Source organism: Candida albicans, chromosome R (assembly GCF_000182965.3).
Source record: "Candida albicans SC5314 chromosome R, complete sequence".
Classification (NCBI taxonomy): Eukaryota; Fungi; Ascomycota; class Pichiomycetes; order Serinales; family Debaryomycetaceae; genus Candida; species Candida albicans.
In genome coordinates, this window is record NC_032096.1 from 1,845,090 (window position 1) to 1,859,380 (window position 14,291).

A 14,291-nucleotide genomic window follows, 5' to 3' on the forward strand; every position below is an offset into this window, starting at 1 on the left:
TTATTGGTGTTGTCTTCCATAGCCAATTCACAATTTTTTTTTTTTTGGGTTTGGGTTTGGGTTTAAGTTTGTCTGGAGAATTATCATAACTAAGTTTCTACTACTTTCTTGTTTTTTACTATTATTTCCAAATGCAAGTTTCTATTATTCTGAAAGACGAACAAATAAGTTCAAAAATATACAGATACTTAAAATGGCTTTCCATCAAATCACAAGTTTTTGAAGACACCCAGTCAATGTTAAAATGGTTTAAAGACAATGAAGATGCTGAGGACACAGTGGCATTGATCAACTCTAATGTCAATCCAAATGAAATCCCCAAACACATTGAGCCATTGGTTATTTCTGACTCCGTTGATGCCTCAGATTCTACATTTGTACGTATCAATGGGAGCGATCAAAACATAGTCATCAACCATGTAACTAGTCATCTTCAATCCAAAATCATATACTTTGCCCTTAACTTGAACAAACGGAAAAGAGCCATTTGGCTCTCTCGTCATGGGGAGTCAGAGTTTAATTTGAGTGGTCAGATTGGTGGTGATGCTAATTTGTCGGAAAGAGGATGGGCTTATGCTCGTAAATTACCTCTGTTGGTTGAGAAATCATGTAACGGGGCCAATTTAACTGTATGGACCTCCACTTTGAGAAGAACCCAACAGACAGCTTCTTTTCTTCCCTTTCAAAAAAAGCTTCAATGGAAGGCATTAGACGAATTAGATGCAGGTGAATGTGATGGAATGACATATGAGGAAATTGAACAAAAGTTTCCTGATGATTTCAAGGCCAGGGACGATAATAAGTATGAGTATAGATATCGTGGCGGTGAAAGTTATCGTGACATTGTTATCCGTTTGGAACCTATTATTATGGAATTGGAACGACAAGAAAATATCTTGATTATTACTCACCAGGCAGTGTTGCGTTGTCTCTATGCCTACTTTATGAATGTGCCCCAAGAGGAGAGTCCGTGGATGTCGATACCATTGCACACCTTGATCAAGTTGGAGCCAGGTGCTTTTGAAACTATAGTTACGCGAATCAAGGCAGACATACCCGCTGTCAGTACATACAAGGAAAAAGGGACTTCTCAATTGGGTGAATCAACCACCAACACCTCGAAAAGTAGAGATTTAATCAGCAATAGTAATTCAGTTTAGTTGATGTACATTGTATGTTTATATTATAAATAGTGAATACTACTCACTGCCTACTATTTACTAGAAAATAATAAACCACTGATGCCACTCATTCTTGAGTCATATATTTTTTAACCTCTGCTTTGACTCTCTTCACATAGGTGTTCATATCATGCACAAAGTGTCTATATGCATCCTCTTGAGCAGGTGATTCTTTGTTTGGTGTGTCTAATAACTCTTGCACCCCTAAAAGTATCTGTGTCAACGTGATGGCCGGCTTCCAATCTTGCAGTTCATTCAATATACTCAAACACACAGTCCCACTAGGGTATACATTCGGATGATAAAACTTTGGTCTGAACTTGACCTTTGGTGGTTTAGAAGGATATTCATCAGGGAATTCAAGTGTCACCGGATAAACAGCACCTTCCCATATAGTTCCTTCCTTGCCTGGTATTCCAGCCGTCCAATGCTTCAAGTCCAAGGATCCATCTGAAGCCTTGTTTGGTTTTGCGAAAAATCCAAATGGATGAGTTTTCCTCCACTGTTTCCTTTCTTCTTGTAATCTAATCAAACAAAGTGACATTAGTGTTGTGCTTGATAGAAAGCAAACCCAAAAAAAAAAAAAAGAAAAAGATAAACAATCCACCTCAAGAATAAGGTGAGCATATTTTTTTTTCATTCCATTCGATTTCTTCTTTCGTTCTTTCTTTCCCTTTCTCTCTCTTTTTCTTGACCAAAATTTTTTTTTTTCGCCCACACATTCCATTCCATACTAACACAAGCCCTTGACTCAGACACATCAAACCACACTTGATAAATAATATTTTCATAAGAAATGATAATTGAAGAGGTACCGACAAATGATCCATTGGTGGTAGACCCAACAACTGTTACCACATATGAATGTCCAGACCTTAATGCAGAAGAAAGGAGACAAAATTTGAAAACAGATCTATTGAACCCATCACCAGAAATTAATTGGGAGATCTTGGATCTTGTCAATAAACCATTAGAAATCAATCGAGAGAAAATCATTGACAAATTAGTGATTAATCCTGAGCGATTGAGCCGTACGCAATTTAGATTCAAGAGATCTGGTATTCATGGACACATCACTGGGTACCAGGAAGAAGTCAATTTGAACGAATTAGAAAACTCCAACACTTCGCTAAGCATCAATCGTGGGTACAGTTCTAAAAGTGAGAGTCTTCGAGGAAACACCAGTTTTTTACCATTTCAACCAGGAGGGTTAATCCAACAAGCAGCAACTGAAAGAGAACCCAAAGATTCAGGTTTAAATTTGCATAGAAATGAACATGGACTATTTGATATTCCACCAGGATTTGTGCGTGGGCTAGAAGTAGGTGGAGGAGGAAGTGGAAGTGGAAGTTTGGATATAGAACCAGCTTCTTCCGAAGAAGAAAAAGATAGTTTGGAGGGGGTTCACATTTCTGCTGCATCTGAGGCAGCACTCAATAAATCTACAATTCTAGATGGCGACGTGTCAAAGCCGAAGCCGACAGTACCTTTTGATAACAAGGAAATTGAAGGATTGGTGCCATTTGATTATTCCAATTTCAAGTATACCGACAAGAAGAACGCATTGGATAAACGAACTTGGGCTCATGTAGTAGACTTGGATCATAAAATCGAAGACTTTCAAGAGTTGGTCCCCAATATGGCACGAACATGGCCGTTTGAATTGGATACATTCCAAAAGGAAGCTGTTTTCCATTTGGAGCAAGGTGATTCTGTGTTTGTGGCTGCACATACTTCTGCAGGGAAAACCGTGGTTGCCGAATATGCTATAGCGATGGCACATCGAAACATGACGAAATGTATCTACACGTCTCCAATCAAAGCCTTGTCGAATCAAAAGTTCCGTGATTTCAAAGAGACTTTCAAAGACATTGATGTAGGGTTGATAACCGGGGATGTCCAAATCAACCCAGAGGCTAACTGTTTAATCATGACCACGGAGATTTTAAGATCAATGTTGTACCGAGGAGCCGATTTGATACGTGACGTTGAGTTTGTGATATTTGATGAAGTTCATTACGTCAACGATATAGACAGAGGTGTGGTGTGGGAAGAGGTCATTATAATGTTGCCCGACCACGTCAAGTATATTTTATTGTCTGCCACTGTACCAAACACGTTTGAATTTGCTAATTGGGTCGGAAGAACGAAACAGAAAGACATATATGTCATCTCAACTCCCAAAAGACCGGTTCCCTTGGAGATCTTTGTATCAGCCAAAAACCAACTATTCAAGGTTGTTGATGCCAACCGAAGATTCCAGGAGAATGAGTTTAGAAAGCACAAGGATTTGCTAGAAGGCGGTGGCAAAAAAAATGAGTTGCCGTCTACAACCATGGGTTCCGGAAGTAGAGGCGGACCAGGTGGAACTGCCAGAGGTGGGAACCGTGGCGGCCGTGGCGGTCGAGGAGGTCAAGGAAGGGGAGGTAATGCCAATAGAGGTAACTTTTCTGGGCCCAAAAGGTTTGGCCGAGATGGGCCAAAGAAAAACACGTGGATTGATTTGGTTAATTATATGAAACTGAATAACTTGTTGCCTGCAGTTGTGTTTGTTTTCTCTAAAAAGAGATGTGAAGAATACGCAGACTCCTTGCGTAGTGTTGATTTCAATAATGCTCGTGAAAAGTCTGAAATCCATATGTTTATTGACCGGGCAGTGGGAAGATTGAAGAAGGAAGATCGTGAATTGCCTCAAATTTTAAAAATCAGAGAAATGCTTGGTAGAGGTATTGCTGTTCATCATGGTGGGTTGTTACCAATTGTCAAAGAGTGTATTGAAATTCTTTTTGCCAAATCGTTGGTCAAAGTATTGTTTGCCACTGAAACTTTTGCTATGGGGTTGAACTTGCCTACAAGAACAGTTATATTCTCGTCAATGAGAAAGCACGACGGTAGAAGTTTCCGTAATTTATTACCAGGGGAGTTTACACAAATGTCTGGTAGAGCCGGTAGAAGAGGGTTGGATAAGACCGGTACGGTTATTGTTATGGCATACGACGATCCATTATCACCAACTGATTTCAAGGAAGTAGTGTTAGGCACACCTACCAAACTTCTGTCGCAGTTTAGATTAACTTACAGCATGATTTTGAATCTTTTGCGAATTGAGGCATTAAAAGTTGAGGAAATGATAAAGCATTCCTTTAGTGAGAATTCTACACAGGTGTTGCTTCCAGAAAACCAAAAGCGGTACGACGAAATAAAAAAGCAGTTGCAATCATCAACAATAACCCCCTGTAGCAAATGCTCTTTGGAGGGGACAGAAGAAACATGCAATTTATTAACAGAGTACGAGAATTTATATGGAGAGTGTGTTGTTGATATACACAAATCGCCAGTTTTGAAAAGTCAGTTGTTGCGTGTGGGAAGATTGGTTTGTTTCCGAGATGTAAACCACAATGGTGCACGAATGGGGTTTGTCGTCAAGTCAGATAGTGCTAATAATGCTATTGTGTTATTAACTTTTGATCACGGCAAAGACTACGAAGAAGCTATTGAAAAGTATAAATTACCGTATATTCCTATTCGAGATTACATCACCAAGAACTTTCCCAAAATCAAATTTTCTGGTCGTTTGAGAGTGGTGTTGGTGCCATATGAAAACATTTGCTTTATCGGGAGATATTCGCTCAAGACATCAGTAAATTCAATTATAAATAACGAAAAGTCAGCGGTGCAGGAAGCGTCAGAACAAATACAAATTTTGACCAAGTATCAAAACAGCTTTGAAGAGTTGGCTTTCAAATTCACTAGACAGCTATCCTTGCATGATTTGACGGTTGAAAAAGATCAATTACTAGAGAAACTAAAACTGAGTAAGGCCTACGTGTGCCCTAATTTCAGGCAGCATTATGTTGAGTATCTTGATAGATATTTGTTGTCACAAGAAGTGGAAAAATTGGAACGATTGATTTCTGATGAAAACTTGGAATTGTTACCTGATTATGAACAAAGATTGCAAGTTTTGGAAGCAATGGGTTATATTGATGAACAACACAACGTAGTGTTGAAAGGACGGGTTGCCTGTGAAGTGAATTCTGGATGGGAATTGATTATTACAGAATTGGTCTTGAACAACTTTTTGGGAGACTTTGAGCCTGCAGAAATAGTGGCGTTATTGTCGTGCTTTGTGTACGAGGGAAGAACCCAAGAAGAAGAACCACCTTTAATCACACCAAGATTGGAAAAGGGGAAGGCAAAGATCTTGGAAATTGCGGAAAAGCTTTTGAAGGTATATGTCGAAAAACAAGTTTCTTTGACACTGGAAGAGGAAGATTTCGTGGAGAGCAAACGTTTTGCATTGGCTAATGTTGTATACGAATGGGCCAACGGGTTGTCATTTAATGAAATTATGCAAATTAGTGTTGAAGCAGAAGGTACAATTGTGAGAGTAATTACCAGATTGGATGAAATCTGCCGTGAAGTGAAAAATGCTGCCTTAATTATTGGAGACTCTACATTACACTTGAAAATGGTCGAGGCACAAGAAAAGATTAAACGTGATATTGTGTTTTGTGCATCGTTATATTTATAGATTTCTTTGTACTATTTTAATAACACCTCTTTTACCATTTATTATTTTGTCTATTATCAACTTGTCCAATAGTTTTTCGTCCCGATATTTGACCATCACTATTCCCAACATGGTATAGAAACTGCCAATGGCTGCCTGTTTCCAAAGCATTTGCCGTTTTGTCACATAGTCTTTCCTCGGTAGCTTTGTATTGATCAACAATTCCCGGTTAAGTAAACTGTGTCTGTGTAGTTGATTTAGTTTTAGAAACTCATAAATAACTTCTTCATTATTGAAAATGTCTAGATCTGAACTTAATTCCATTGGCGTAGCAGTCAAATATCTATCATCAATGAAAATAGTGTTTTTGAATAGACTCATCTTGAACCTTGTTTTCCCCAATTTACGTAGTGTGTCAGTCTCCATTATATTATTCTTTAACTTCAATTCCATATTTGTTGATCCATAGGCAATGCATATTAACTCGGTTGTGTTGAAATCTAGTTTGAGGAACGATTGTAGCGAGCTCATTTTCTGCATCAAGAATTGTTTGTCTTCTTTATCTATTTTTGCACTTAAATCGATCCTTCCAACAAGATCCCTTCTCACTCTAGATCGTAGAAATGTGGGTATGGGTTCGAATGTATTTGAATGGAGTTTCACATCATCTTCTCGCTTTGATGTGATGGCTCTGGATCTTGATATATACAAGTCGTTCGTCAGCAAAGGAACAGTAGATTGTCTTCTATATAGTATAAGTGGGCCTGTGCTATGACTCGAGCAAGATAGAACAGATCGTCTAGCAGTATGTATCATGGTAAGTTAGCCCAACTTGTTAAGTTATGGTCTGGCAAAAAAATGAAGAAAGAAAATAATTTTTTGCGAAGAAGCTTTTGGTGAAAAAAAAAATGCACTCATATCGTCATTGAGATTGAGTGCTACAAGTAACGGAACAACTCTATATTCCTTTAAGATATGTCATCGAAATCATCGTCTAAGAAGAAAAACAATGGGGTATCTACTCCAGAACTGTCTACCGCACCAGCAAAGAAAATAAAAATACCAAAGTCTTTTATTGTCAGACCCAATGTGCCAACCAACAACAAATCCGTAGCCAATGTCTATATAAACCCGGAAATACTATCAGCAATGGAACTTAATAATGGGAACTTGGTGTTAGTGTCGTCAAGTGATAGTGGGTCTGCTGGGGTTGTGGCAACTGTTTACTCTTCTAACGATATTGTTGATAAAAATGTTATTACTATATCCTTCCCGTACAGACAACTCTGTGGACTTTTGCTTGGTGATAGAGTTGAACTCGTCAAATTTATGAATCAGCCACAATATGCCAGTGATATTTCCATAAGTGGAGTTGAAGAAACTGTTACTGAAGATGTGAGACTGGCATTGCTTGATATTGGATTAGTTTATCCTGGGTTGCAAATAAATGTTGACAACAAGAGAATTACCATTGTTGATGTAAACGACAGTTTGGATGCATCCATGGACAAATTATCAATCAAGGATAGTGACTCCTTATTGTCTGTTCACACTGTGTCACCACCATATTTGTTCTCACCAACAACGTCTATCAATGTAGCAACACTGTCATTCCCTGCACGGTCCAAGTATCCCAACTTACCACAACAAATCACATACGATCAAGTTGGCGGGTTATCAAAGCAAATTGAATTGTTAAAATCAACTATTGAACTTCCATTGAATAATCCAACTTTATTTTCTGATTTTGGGATTTCACCACCACGAGGAATTTTATTACATGGTCCACCCGGAACAGGTAAAACCATGCTTTTAAGATGTGTGGCAAACTCTATTACTGAAGCACATGTCTTAACAATCAATGGTCCCAGTATCGTCTCTAAATATTTGGGTGAAACAGAAAACGCCATTCGAGACATTTTCAATGAAGCTAAGAAATTCCAACCATCGATTATTTTCATGGATGAAATTGATTCAATAGCACCCAGCAGGACTTCAGACGATTCAGGCGAGACAGAATCAAGAGTGGTAGCACAATTATTGACCGTTATGGACGGAATGGGCGATAATGGAAGAATTGTTGTTATTGGTGCTACCAACCGTCCCAACTCAATTGACTCGGCGTTAAGAAGACCAGGAAGATTTGATCAAGAAGTTGAAATCGGGATACCAGATGTTGAAGCTCGTGAAGAGATTTTGACCAAACAGTTTGCAAAGATGAATTCTGAAAAGTGTCAAATAACTAAAGAAGAGATTGCAAGTATTGCTTCCAAAACCCATGGGTATGTTGGAGCAGATTTGACGGCGCTATGTCGGGAATCAGTGATGAAAGCAATCAATCGTGGCCTAACTGTTGGTATTCCACAAACCGCGATTAAAGTGACAGTTGACGATGTGTACCATGCGTTGCCGGAAATCAGACCGAGTGCCATGCGTGAGATTTTCTTGGAAATGCCCAAAGTACATTGGTCGGATATTGGGGGACAAGAAGAATTGAAACGGAAACTAATTGAGGTTGTTCAATTACCCTTGGAAGCTAGTGATTCATTTAAAAACTTAGGTGTCTCTTCACCCAAGGGGGTTTTACTTTACGGCCCTCCAGGTTGTTCGAAAACTTTAACTGCCAAAGCTTTGGCAACTGAATCTGGACTTAATTTCTTGGCGGTCAAAGGTCCAGAGATTTTCAACAAATATGTTGGTGAATCAGAAAGAGCCATTCGAGAAATCTTTCGCAAGGCTAGGGCTGCATCGCCGTCGATAATTTTTTTCGATGAGATTGATGCTATTGCTGGTGATAGAGACGGGGATAGTTCAACCACGGCGGCACTGAATGTGCTCACGTCTTTGCTTAATGAGATTGACGGGGTTGAAGAATTGAAAGGTGTGGTTATTGTTGGTGCCACAAATAAGCCAACAGAAATTGATCCAGCATTGTTGAGACCAGGACGATTGGATCGTCATATATACGTTGCCCCGCCAGACTATGATGCCAGATTGCAAATATTGCAAAAATGCAGTCGCAAGTTCAATTTACAAAGCGGAGACGAATCTGTGGATTTGCAAAAGTTGGCAGAATTGACTGATGGGTGCTCTGGTGCAGAGGTAACATTATTGTGCCAGGAAGCAGGGTTGGCTGCTATTATGGAGAATAAAGAAGCAACCACAGTTACTAACAAACATTTCGAGCACGCACTCAAAGGCATATCAAGAGGTATAACTCCGGAAATGTTGGAATACTATGAAAAATTTTCAAAGAAAAGTGGGTTAAATATATAAGGAGGAGTCGTTAACGATATTATTAAGTATAAATCCATAGACAGAATAAAGTATACATACATACACACACCTATCAAAAGAAGGAGTATCATTGTTGTTTACAACCTTCTTGTAAGTCCTTTCCGAATTCAGGTGGTAGGTCTTTTTCATCAAACCCGAATGGATTATCGCCACCCTTACCTGCACCTCCACCAAAGCCGGGGAGGAAATCGCCTGTTTCGCCAACAAGTTCGCTTGGTGGTTGACCCAATTCCTGTAAAGATTCCAATAACGAATTCACTTGTTCTCTTTGGCGTTTATTTTCTTCACTGTATGATTCCAGCTCGAATATTCTGACGATATCGTTGGTTATTTCGTATTGCTGAGTGTAGTTCTTGTATTTGGCTTCGTCAAGTTTGTCTTTGTTTTGTTGCAAATACTCAGGAAACTTTGTATTCAAATCTTTGATCGGTTCGTATAATACTTCTTTTGAGCTCAATTGCTCTAACATGTCCACCAATAGTTTGCTCATATCGAAATCACCGTCACCAGCATCACCCATTCCACTTAACAATTGGGTCAAGAGATCTTCTGGGTTGGACCCTAATGGGTCATTTTTAAACTTGACATCAATGTCGTCACCCAGTTTTTTCAATCTTTCCATTGTTTCTTTCATAACGTATTCAAAATTGGCAGGCTTTTTCTCTTCCGCTTCAACCGATTCTCTGTGGTTGGTTTCAAATTGTTTTACCAAATCTTCAAATTGCTTTTGGGTGTCTGGGTCTTCAATTTTCAAATCACTGATCAACTCATTTATGGATTTTTGAAAGTCGTTACCAAGGGGATCAGTAGGATCTTTTGCCTTATCTGATTCATGTTTGACCGATTGATCGTCTCGTTGCGATACCGAGGCACCAGGTGGCTTGCTTAAAACATCATCAGCAAAATCATCCAACAAATCGTCCAAATCATCCAAATCATCGTCATTAGAAGATTTTTTGGTTTCAGCACTGGCGGCAGGTTTCTCTTCTTTCACTGGTTTAGCAGTTTCCAGGTTAACTTTGAGTTGTTCCAAGGTAGATTTATCTACTACTTCGTTTGTTGACATTATGTAGCTATCAGGTATTTAGAAATTAACCGTGTATAAAGAATTAATAATTTGTCAATTAAAGAAAGAAAAAGGTTGAAAAAAAAAAAGAAAGCTTACTTTCCCTCCCCCACCTTAAATTAGATTCAATTTATTTTATTTGGTGGTTCTTCTGATTGTGTGTATTATGTTCAAACTGGCTTATGAAATTTTTTTTCTTTTCAACAAATCCAACCCAAACCCACTCACAACCAATGTAGGTTGTTATTCACTTTTGTAAGAGCTTTCAATCTTCTCCATCTATCATTCATTATCCTATGCTATGCATTTATGTGTTTGGTAGACTGGTAATCAGTTGAAAGAGGGATAACAGACATGCTTACGAAACAGTGAAAGTTGTAGATCTCGGTAAAACGAAAGGGTTATCTGTTTGTATCAAACTAGCTCATAGATTGATGTTCTCCTTGTTATGAGTGGAATTGTTATATTATCCATAGTAGTTTGCTAATAAGCAGCTGTAACGTCTTTATATAGTGATGTCGGCTTGTCTGTACCAGTTAATACTAGTCGGTAGTTGGATGCCGCTTACTATACGGTTGTTGTTGGTTGGCCCGCAAGCCGAGAATAAGAGTGGGGTACTATAGTCGTGCCGCTAGTGAGAACTTTTTTTTTTAGTTTTGCTCACTAAAAATTTATATTATGTTTCGGACAAGATTGGATTCCAAATTACTTAACAAAAAAAAACCACACATTATTTAATAGAGGTTCTGCCCATATTCTAAACACCCCAAATTCACCTATTAACAACATCAACCTCAACATCTCACAATGGCTTCAACAGTTCAACACGCATCCAAATTCCAACGTTTTTTAAATTCAGAGACCGGTCCTAGAACCGTGCATTTTTGGGCTCCAGTGTTCAAATGGGCCTTAGTTGCTGCTGGACTTAATGACATACAACGTCCTGTTGAAAAATTGAGCGGAACCCAACAGATAGCATTGTTTGCCACTGGTGCCATATGGACTAGATGGGCCGGGTTTGTTATAAAACCAAGGAACATGCTTTTGGCATCAGTGAATTTCTTTTTGGGTGGAGTTGCTGGTTACCAATTGTTAAGAATTGTCAACTACAGAAGAGATTTGGGTGATTCCCCAATGCAAGTATTTAATTATATCTTGAACGGTGATGCAGCTGCTGTAAAAGAACCAGAACCAGCCAAGAATTAATCATCTATATATAGTTTTAAGAGGGGGGGGAAGATAGAACACAGATATTTATTATTAGTCAATATATATGTACATTCAATGATCAAGTAGCATATCTTCGTCCTCATCATTGTCGGTGTTGGAATCATCTGGTGCTGTTATTTCTTGGTGAATATGCAGTTCGAGGTCTTCCTCATCTTCGTGATGATCAGACGGGAGGGGCAGACTAGTGGTATCGATTGGTGAGTGCTGAACGTCACTCTCGACATCTGACTCTTTGCCCATTTCATTATCTTCCACGTCTACTTCTTCTCTTCTATGCTCCATATCATCGTCATCTCTTTCCACGTCTTGGATCTCACTCTCTTCATCATCCAGCGAGTCACTCTCCTGTTCAATCTTTTTAGACCTGGCATCAAGCTCCTGTGCTTTGATTCTTTCTACTTGGGAAATCGCTTCTGGAATGCTCTGCGTAATGAATCTATCCAAAGAATCAAGATTTTTCGCCCATTCTCTATTTTCGGAATTGAGCTTTTGCTTTATCAAAGTCAACAACTCCAATTGTATCCGTTTTTCCAATCTCAAACGGTACTCAATATTGATTAACTGATTGATCACCTTGAATTCCGGTAAAGGTAAAGTCGATGATGCCTCTAACGAAAAAAGCTGTTTTAATTGCACGTTTCTGGGTAACTGATCATTTCCATCTTTGTTGGATTTTTTAGCAACTTCAATTAACGACTCGTCATTGAATTTTTCTAAAGTTTTCCGTGATATAAGGAAATTTGGTAATGTGACCGAAGTCGACAACTTTTCATAAATGGCAGCAGCCTTGTTTATTGCAAGATTGACCCTGGACATTTTTCCTAATATTTCATTGTATTGGACAACATCATTTTCAATAAGATGTTTCTTACAATCACGTTCCCAGTCTTTATAATTTTTATGGGCTTTATTAATTTTGAATGAGTCTAATATAAACTTCTTTTGTAATAACAGGGTTTCTGGTGTTGATTCTAAAGAAGACTGATCCTGACTAATATAGGCTTGAATGGTCTGATCATCTGCATCAAGCAATTCTCGAGCTGTTATAAATGTCTCTCGAGTATTCTCTAGCTCTTGCTGGAGAGCTTCAATACGAGTCTGTGCATCTGTGGACATTGTGTGCTATAGTGTAAGTAAATGTAGTGGGAAGTAATTTTGATGTTGTTTTTTTTTTCTTCTTTTTCGTACCATTGTTTTGTTTTGATTATTGGCCACTTTTCTAAACAACCAGCCAACAAACTCACCACAATCAATGACAACCAATGAATCCATTGATATCACTGAGTTGAGAACTCATCTCTATCATTCGGCATGTAAATTGAACAACTTGAGTTTATACCAAGCCAGTAAATGGTGTGCAGAAGCATTGAATGGATTGAAAGACAAACAACAGCCGGTGACGTACCCTCCCCTCGCCTTAGACTCTGATGATTTATTAGATCAGGATATACTAATATTGGCAAAGTCGTATTTTGATTGCAAAGAATTTGACAGGGCGGCCCATGTGTTGAAGGACTGTAAGGGAGGCGATGCCAAGTTTTTAAGATTATATTCCATGTTGATCTCTGTCGACAAGCGCTCCACAGAAGAGACAGACGGGTCCTTAAATATTGGAATGATCAATGAAACCAACGAAGATACTGGGACCACAAGCAAGGAGCTGGCATTAAATTCTTTGAACTCGCAATTATCGAAAATCATCTTGGAATCTGAAAACTATTTGAAACAAAAACAGAATGCCTTTTTGCTTTACTTGAACGGAATTATCTATAACAAAAAGAAAAAATACCAGTTAGCCCGCCAGAGTCTACACGATTCATTACAGATTTTCCCATATAACTGGTCATGCTGGCAGGAACTCATTGCATCGTTTTCATCTTTTGAAGAGGCCCACAACTATATAAACAAGTGCAAAAACACCAATAATCCATTAGCCAACAATGTCATGTTTCAGTTTTTTGAGGTAGTGATATTGCAAGAATTTTATCATCAACTGAACACTTTGTTCGATAACTTGAGCAACTTGGCGGCTCTTTTCCCCGGGTTTGTGTTTTTGAAAATACAACAATTTCTTATATCATACCATAACTTGGATTACTTTCAAGCAGAGGCAACATTTGATCAGATACTAGTTGAGGACCCGTTGAGATTGGATGATCTAGACACGTTTTCAAATATGTTGTATGTGATGGAGAAGCGCTCGAAACTTTCGTACCTTGCCCAGTATGCGTCGCAAATTGACAAATTTCGACCGGAAACGTGTTGTATATTGGCAAACTATTATTCAATGAAATGCGAACATGAAAAAGCTATAATGTATTATAAACGAGCCTTGACTCTTAACAAAAATTGTCTAAGTGCCTGGACATTGATGGGTCACGAGTTTGTTGAATTGAAGAATAGCCATGCTGCGATTGAGTCCTATCGACGTGCAGTGGACACCAACCCTAAAGATTTCCGTGCGTGGTATGGTTTAGGACAAGCATATGAAGTATTGGATATGCATCTTTATGCATTGTACTACTATCAACGAGCCACAAATTTGCAACCATTGGATAAGCGTATGTGGCAGGCAATAGGTAATTGTTATGAAAAGATCGATCAATTAGAAGAAGCCTTCAAATCATTTGCAAAAGCACTTTCTATAGGGAAAGTGATGCACGGAGATCTGGCTTTTGATAACAAGGATTTTGATGAATGTGATTTTTCGGTAGAACCACACATTTGCTATCGATTAGCAACTATTCTGGAAAAACTAGGCAATCACAAAGATACCTACAAGTATATGAGGCTATGTTTTGCCCAAGAGTTTGAGTGGGGTGTTGGCGACGAGACATCAAAGGCACGGCTTTGGCTTGCTAGAGACGCCTTGAATAACTGGAAGTTTGAGGAGGCATATGAATTAGCTAAGGATTTAAACTACAGCAATGCTCACGATATCGAGGAAGCGCGAGCCATCGCACGAGATGCTCGAAATAGAATGAAAAACCAAATGCATTAAGAG

The 14,291-nt window shown here is 38.7% G+C and overlaps 9 protein-coding genes across 9 annotated transcripts; 5 read left to right on the plus strand and 4 right to left on the minus strand. All coding sequences in view use genetic code 12, as the record gives it.

Annotated features, from left to right (window-relative positions):
• Nucleotides 1–131: 131 nt before the first annotated feature.
• On the plus strand, nucleotides 132–1,160 carry CAALFM_CR08550WA (fructose-2,6-bisphosphatase; the record flags this gene model as incomplete). The annotated part of the gene is made up of 1 exon (XM_711168.1): nucleotides 132–1,160. One exon carries the CDS (start codon nucleotides 132–134, stop codon nucleotides 1,158–1,160), a length of 1,029 nt encoding a protein of 342 aa, XP_716261.1.
• Nucleotides 1,161–1,248: 88 nt separating this feature from the next.
• CAALFM_CR08560CA (E2 SUMO-conjugating protein) lies at nucleotides 1,249–1,908 on the minus strand (the record flags this gene model as incomplete). The annotated part of the gene is made up of 1 exon (XM_711169.1): nucleotides 1,249–1,908. The coding sequence occupies one exon, from the start codon at nucleotides 1,906–1,908 to the stop codon at nucleotides 1,249–1,251; it is 660 nt and encodes a 219-aa protein (XP_716262.1).
• Nucleotides 1,909–1,977: 69 nt separating this feature from the next.
• SKI2 (SKI complex RNA helicase subunit) lies at nucleotides 1,978–5,715 on the plus strand (the record flags this gene model as incomplete). Its single annotated transcript, XM_711170.1, has 1 exon — nucleotides 1,978–5,715. One exon carries the CDS (start codon nucleotides 1,978–1,980, stop codon nucleotides 5,713–5,715), a length of 3,738 nt encoding a protein of 1,245 aa, XP_716263.1.
• CAALFM_CR08580CA (uncharacterized protein) lies at nucleotides 5,710–6,510 on the minus strand (the record flags this gene model as incomplete). The annotated part of the gene is made up of 1 exon (XM_711176.1): nucleotides 5,710–6,510. One exon carries the CDS (start codon nucleotides 6,508–6,510, stop codon nucleotides 5,710–5,712), a length of 801 nt encoding a protein of 266 aa, XP_716269.1.
• A 159-nt stretch (nucleotides 6,511–6,669) lies between these two features.
• CAALFM_CR08590WA (AAA family ATPase) lies at nucleotides 6,670–8,970 on the plus strand (the record flags this gene model as incomplete). Its single annotated transcript, XM_711177.1, has 1 exon — nucleotides 6,670–8,970. The coding sequence occupies one exon, from the start codon at nucleotides 6,670–6,672 to the stop codon at nucleotides 8,968–8,970; it is 2,301 nt and encodes a 766-aa protein (XP_716270.1).
• Nucleotides 8,971–9,058: 88 nt separating this feature from the next.
• On the minus strand, nucleotides 9,059–10,057 carry PEX19 (Pex19p; the record flags this gene model as incomplete). The annotated part of the gene is made up of 1 exon (XM_711179.1): nucleotides 9,059–10,057. The coding sequence occupies one exon, from the start codon at nucleotides 10,055–10,057 to the stop codon at nucleotides 9,059–9,061; it is 999 nt and encodes a 332-aa protein (XP_716272.1).
• Nucleotides 10,058–10,864: 807 nt separating this feature from the next.
• On the plus strand, nucleotides 10,865–11,263 carry CAALFM_CR08610WA (mitochondrial pyruvate carrier; the record flags this gene model as incomplete). Its single annotated transcript, XM_711180.1, has 1 exon — nucleotides 10,865–11,263. The coding sequence occupies one exon, from the start codon at nucleotides 10,865–10,867 to the stop codon at nucleotides 11,261–11,263; it is 399 nt and encodes a 132-aa protein (XP_716273.1).
• A 75-nt stretch (nucleotides 11,264–11,338) lies between these two features.
• On the minus strand, nucleotides 11,339–12,403 carry CAALFM_CR08620CA (uncharacterized protein; the record flags this gene model as incomplete). The annotated part of the gene is made up of 1 exon (XM_711181.1): nucleotides 11,339–12,403. One exon carries the CDS (start codon nucleotides 12,401–12,403, stop codon nucleotides 11,339–11,341), a length of 1,065 nt encoding a protein of 354 aa, XP_716274.1.
• A 136-nt stretch (nucleotides 12,404–12,539) lies between these two features.
• CDC23 (anaphase promoting complex subunit) lies at nucleotides 12,540–14,288 on the plus strand (the record flags this gene model as incomplete). Its single annotated transcript, XM_711182.1, has 1 exon — nucleotides 12,540–14,288. One exon carries the CDS (start codon nucleotides 12,540–12,542, stop codon nucleotides 14,286–14,288), a length of 1,749 nt encoding a protein of 582 aa, XP_716275.1.
• Between the last annotated feature and the right edge of the window lie 3 nt (nucleotides 14,289–14,291).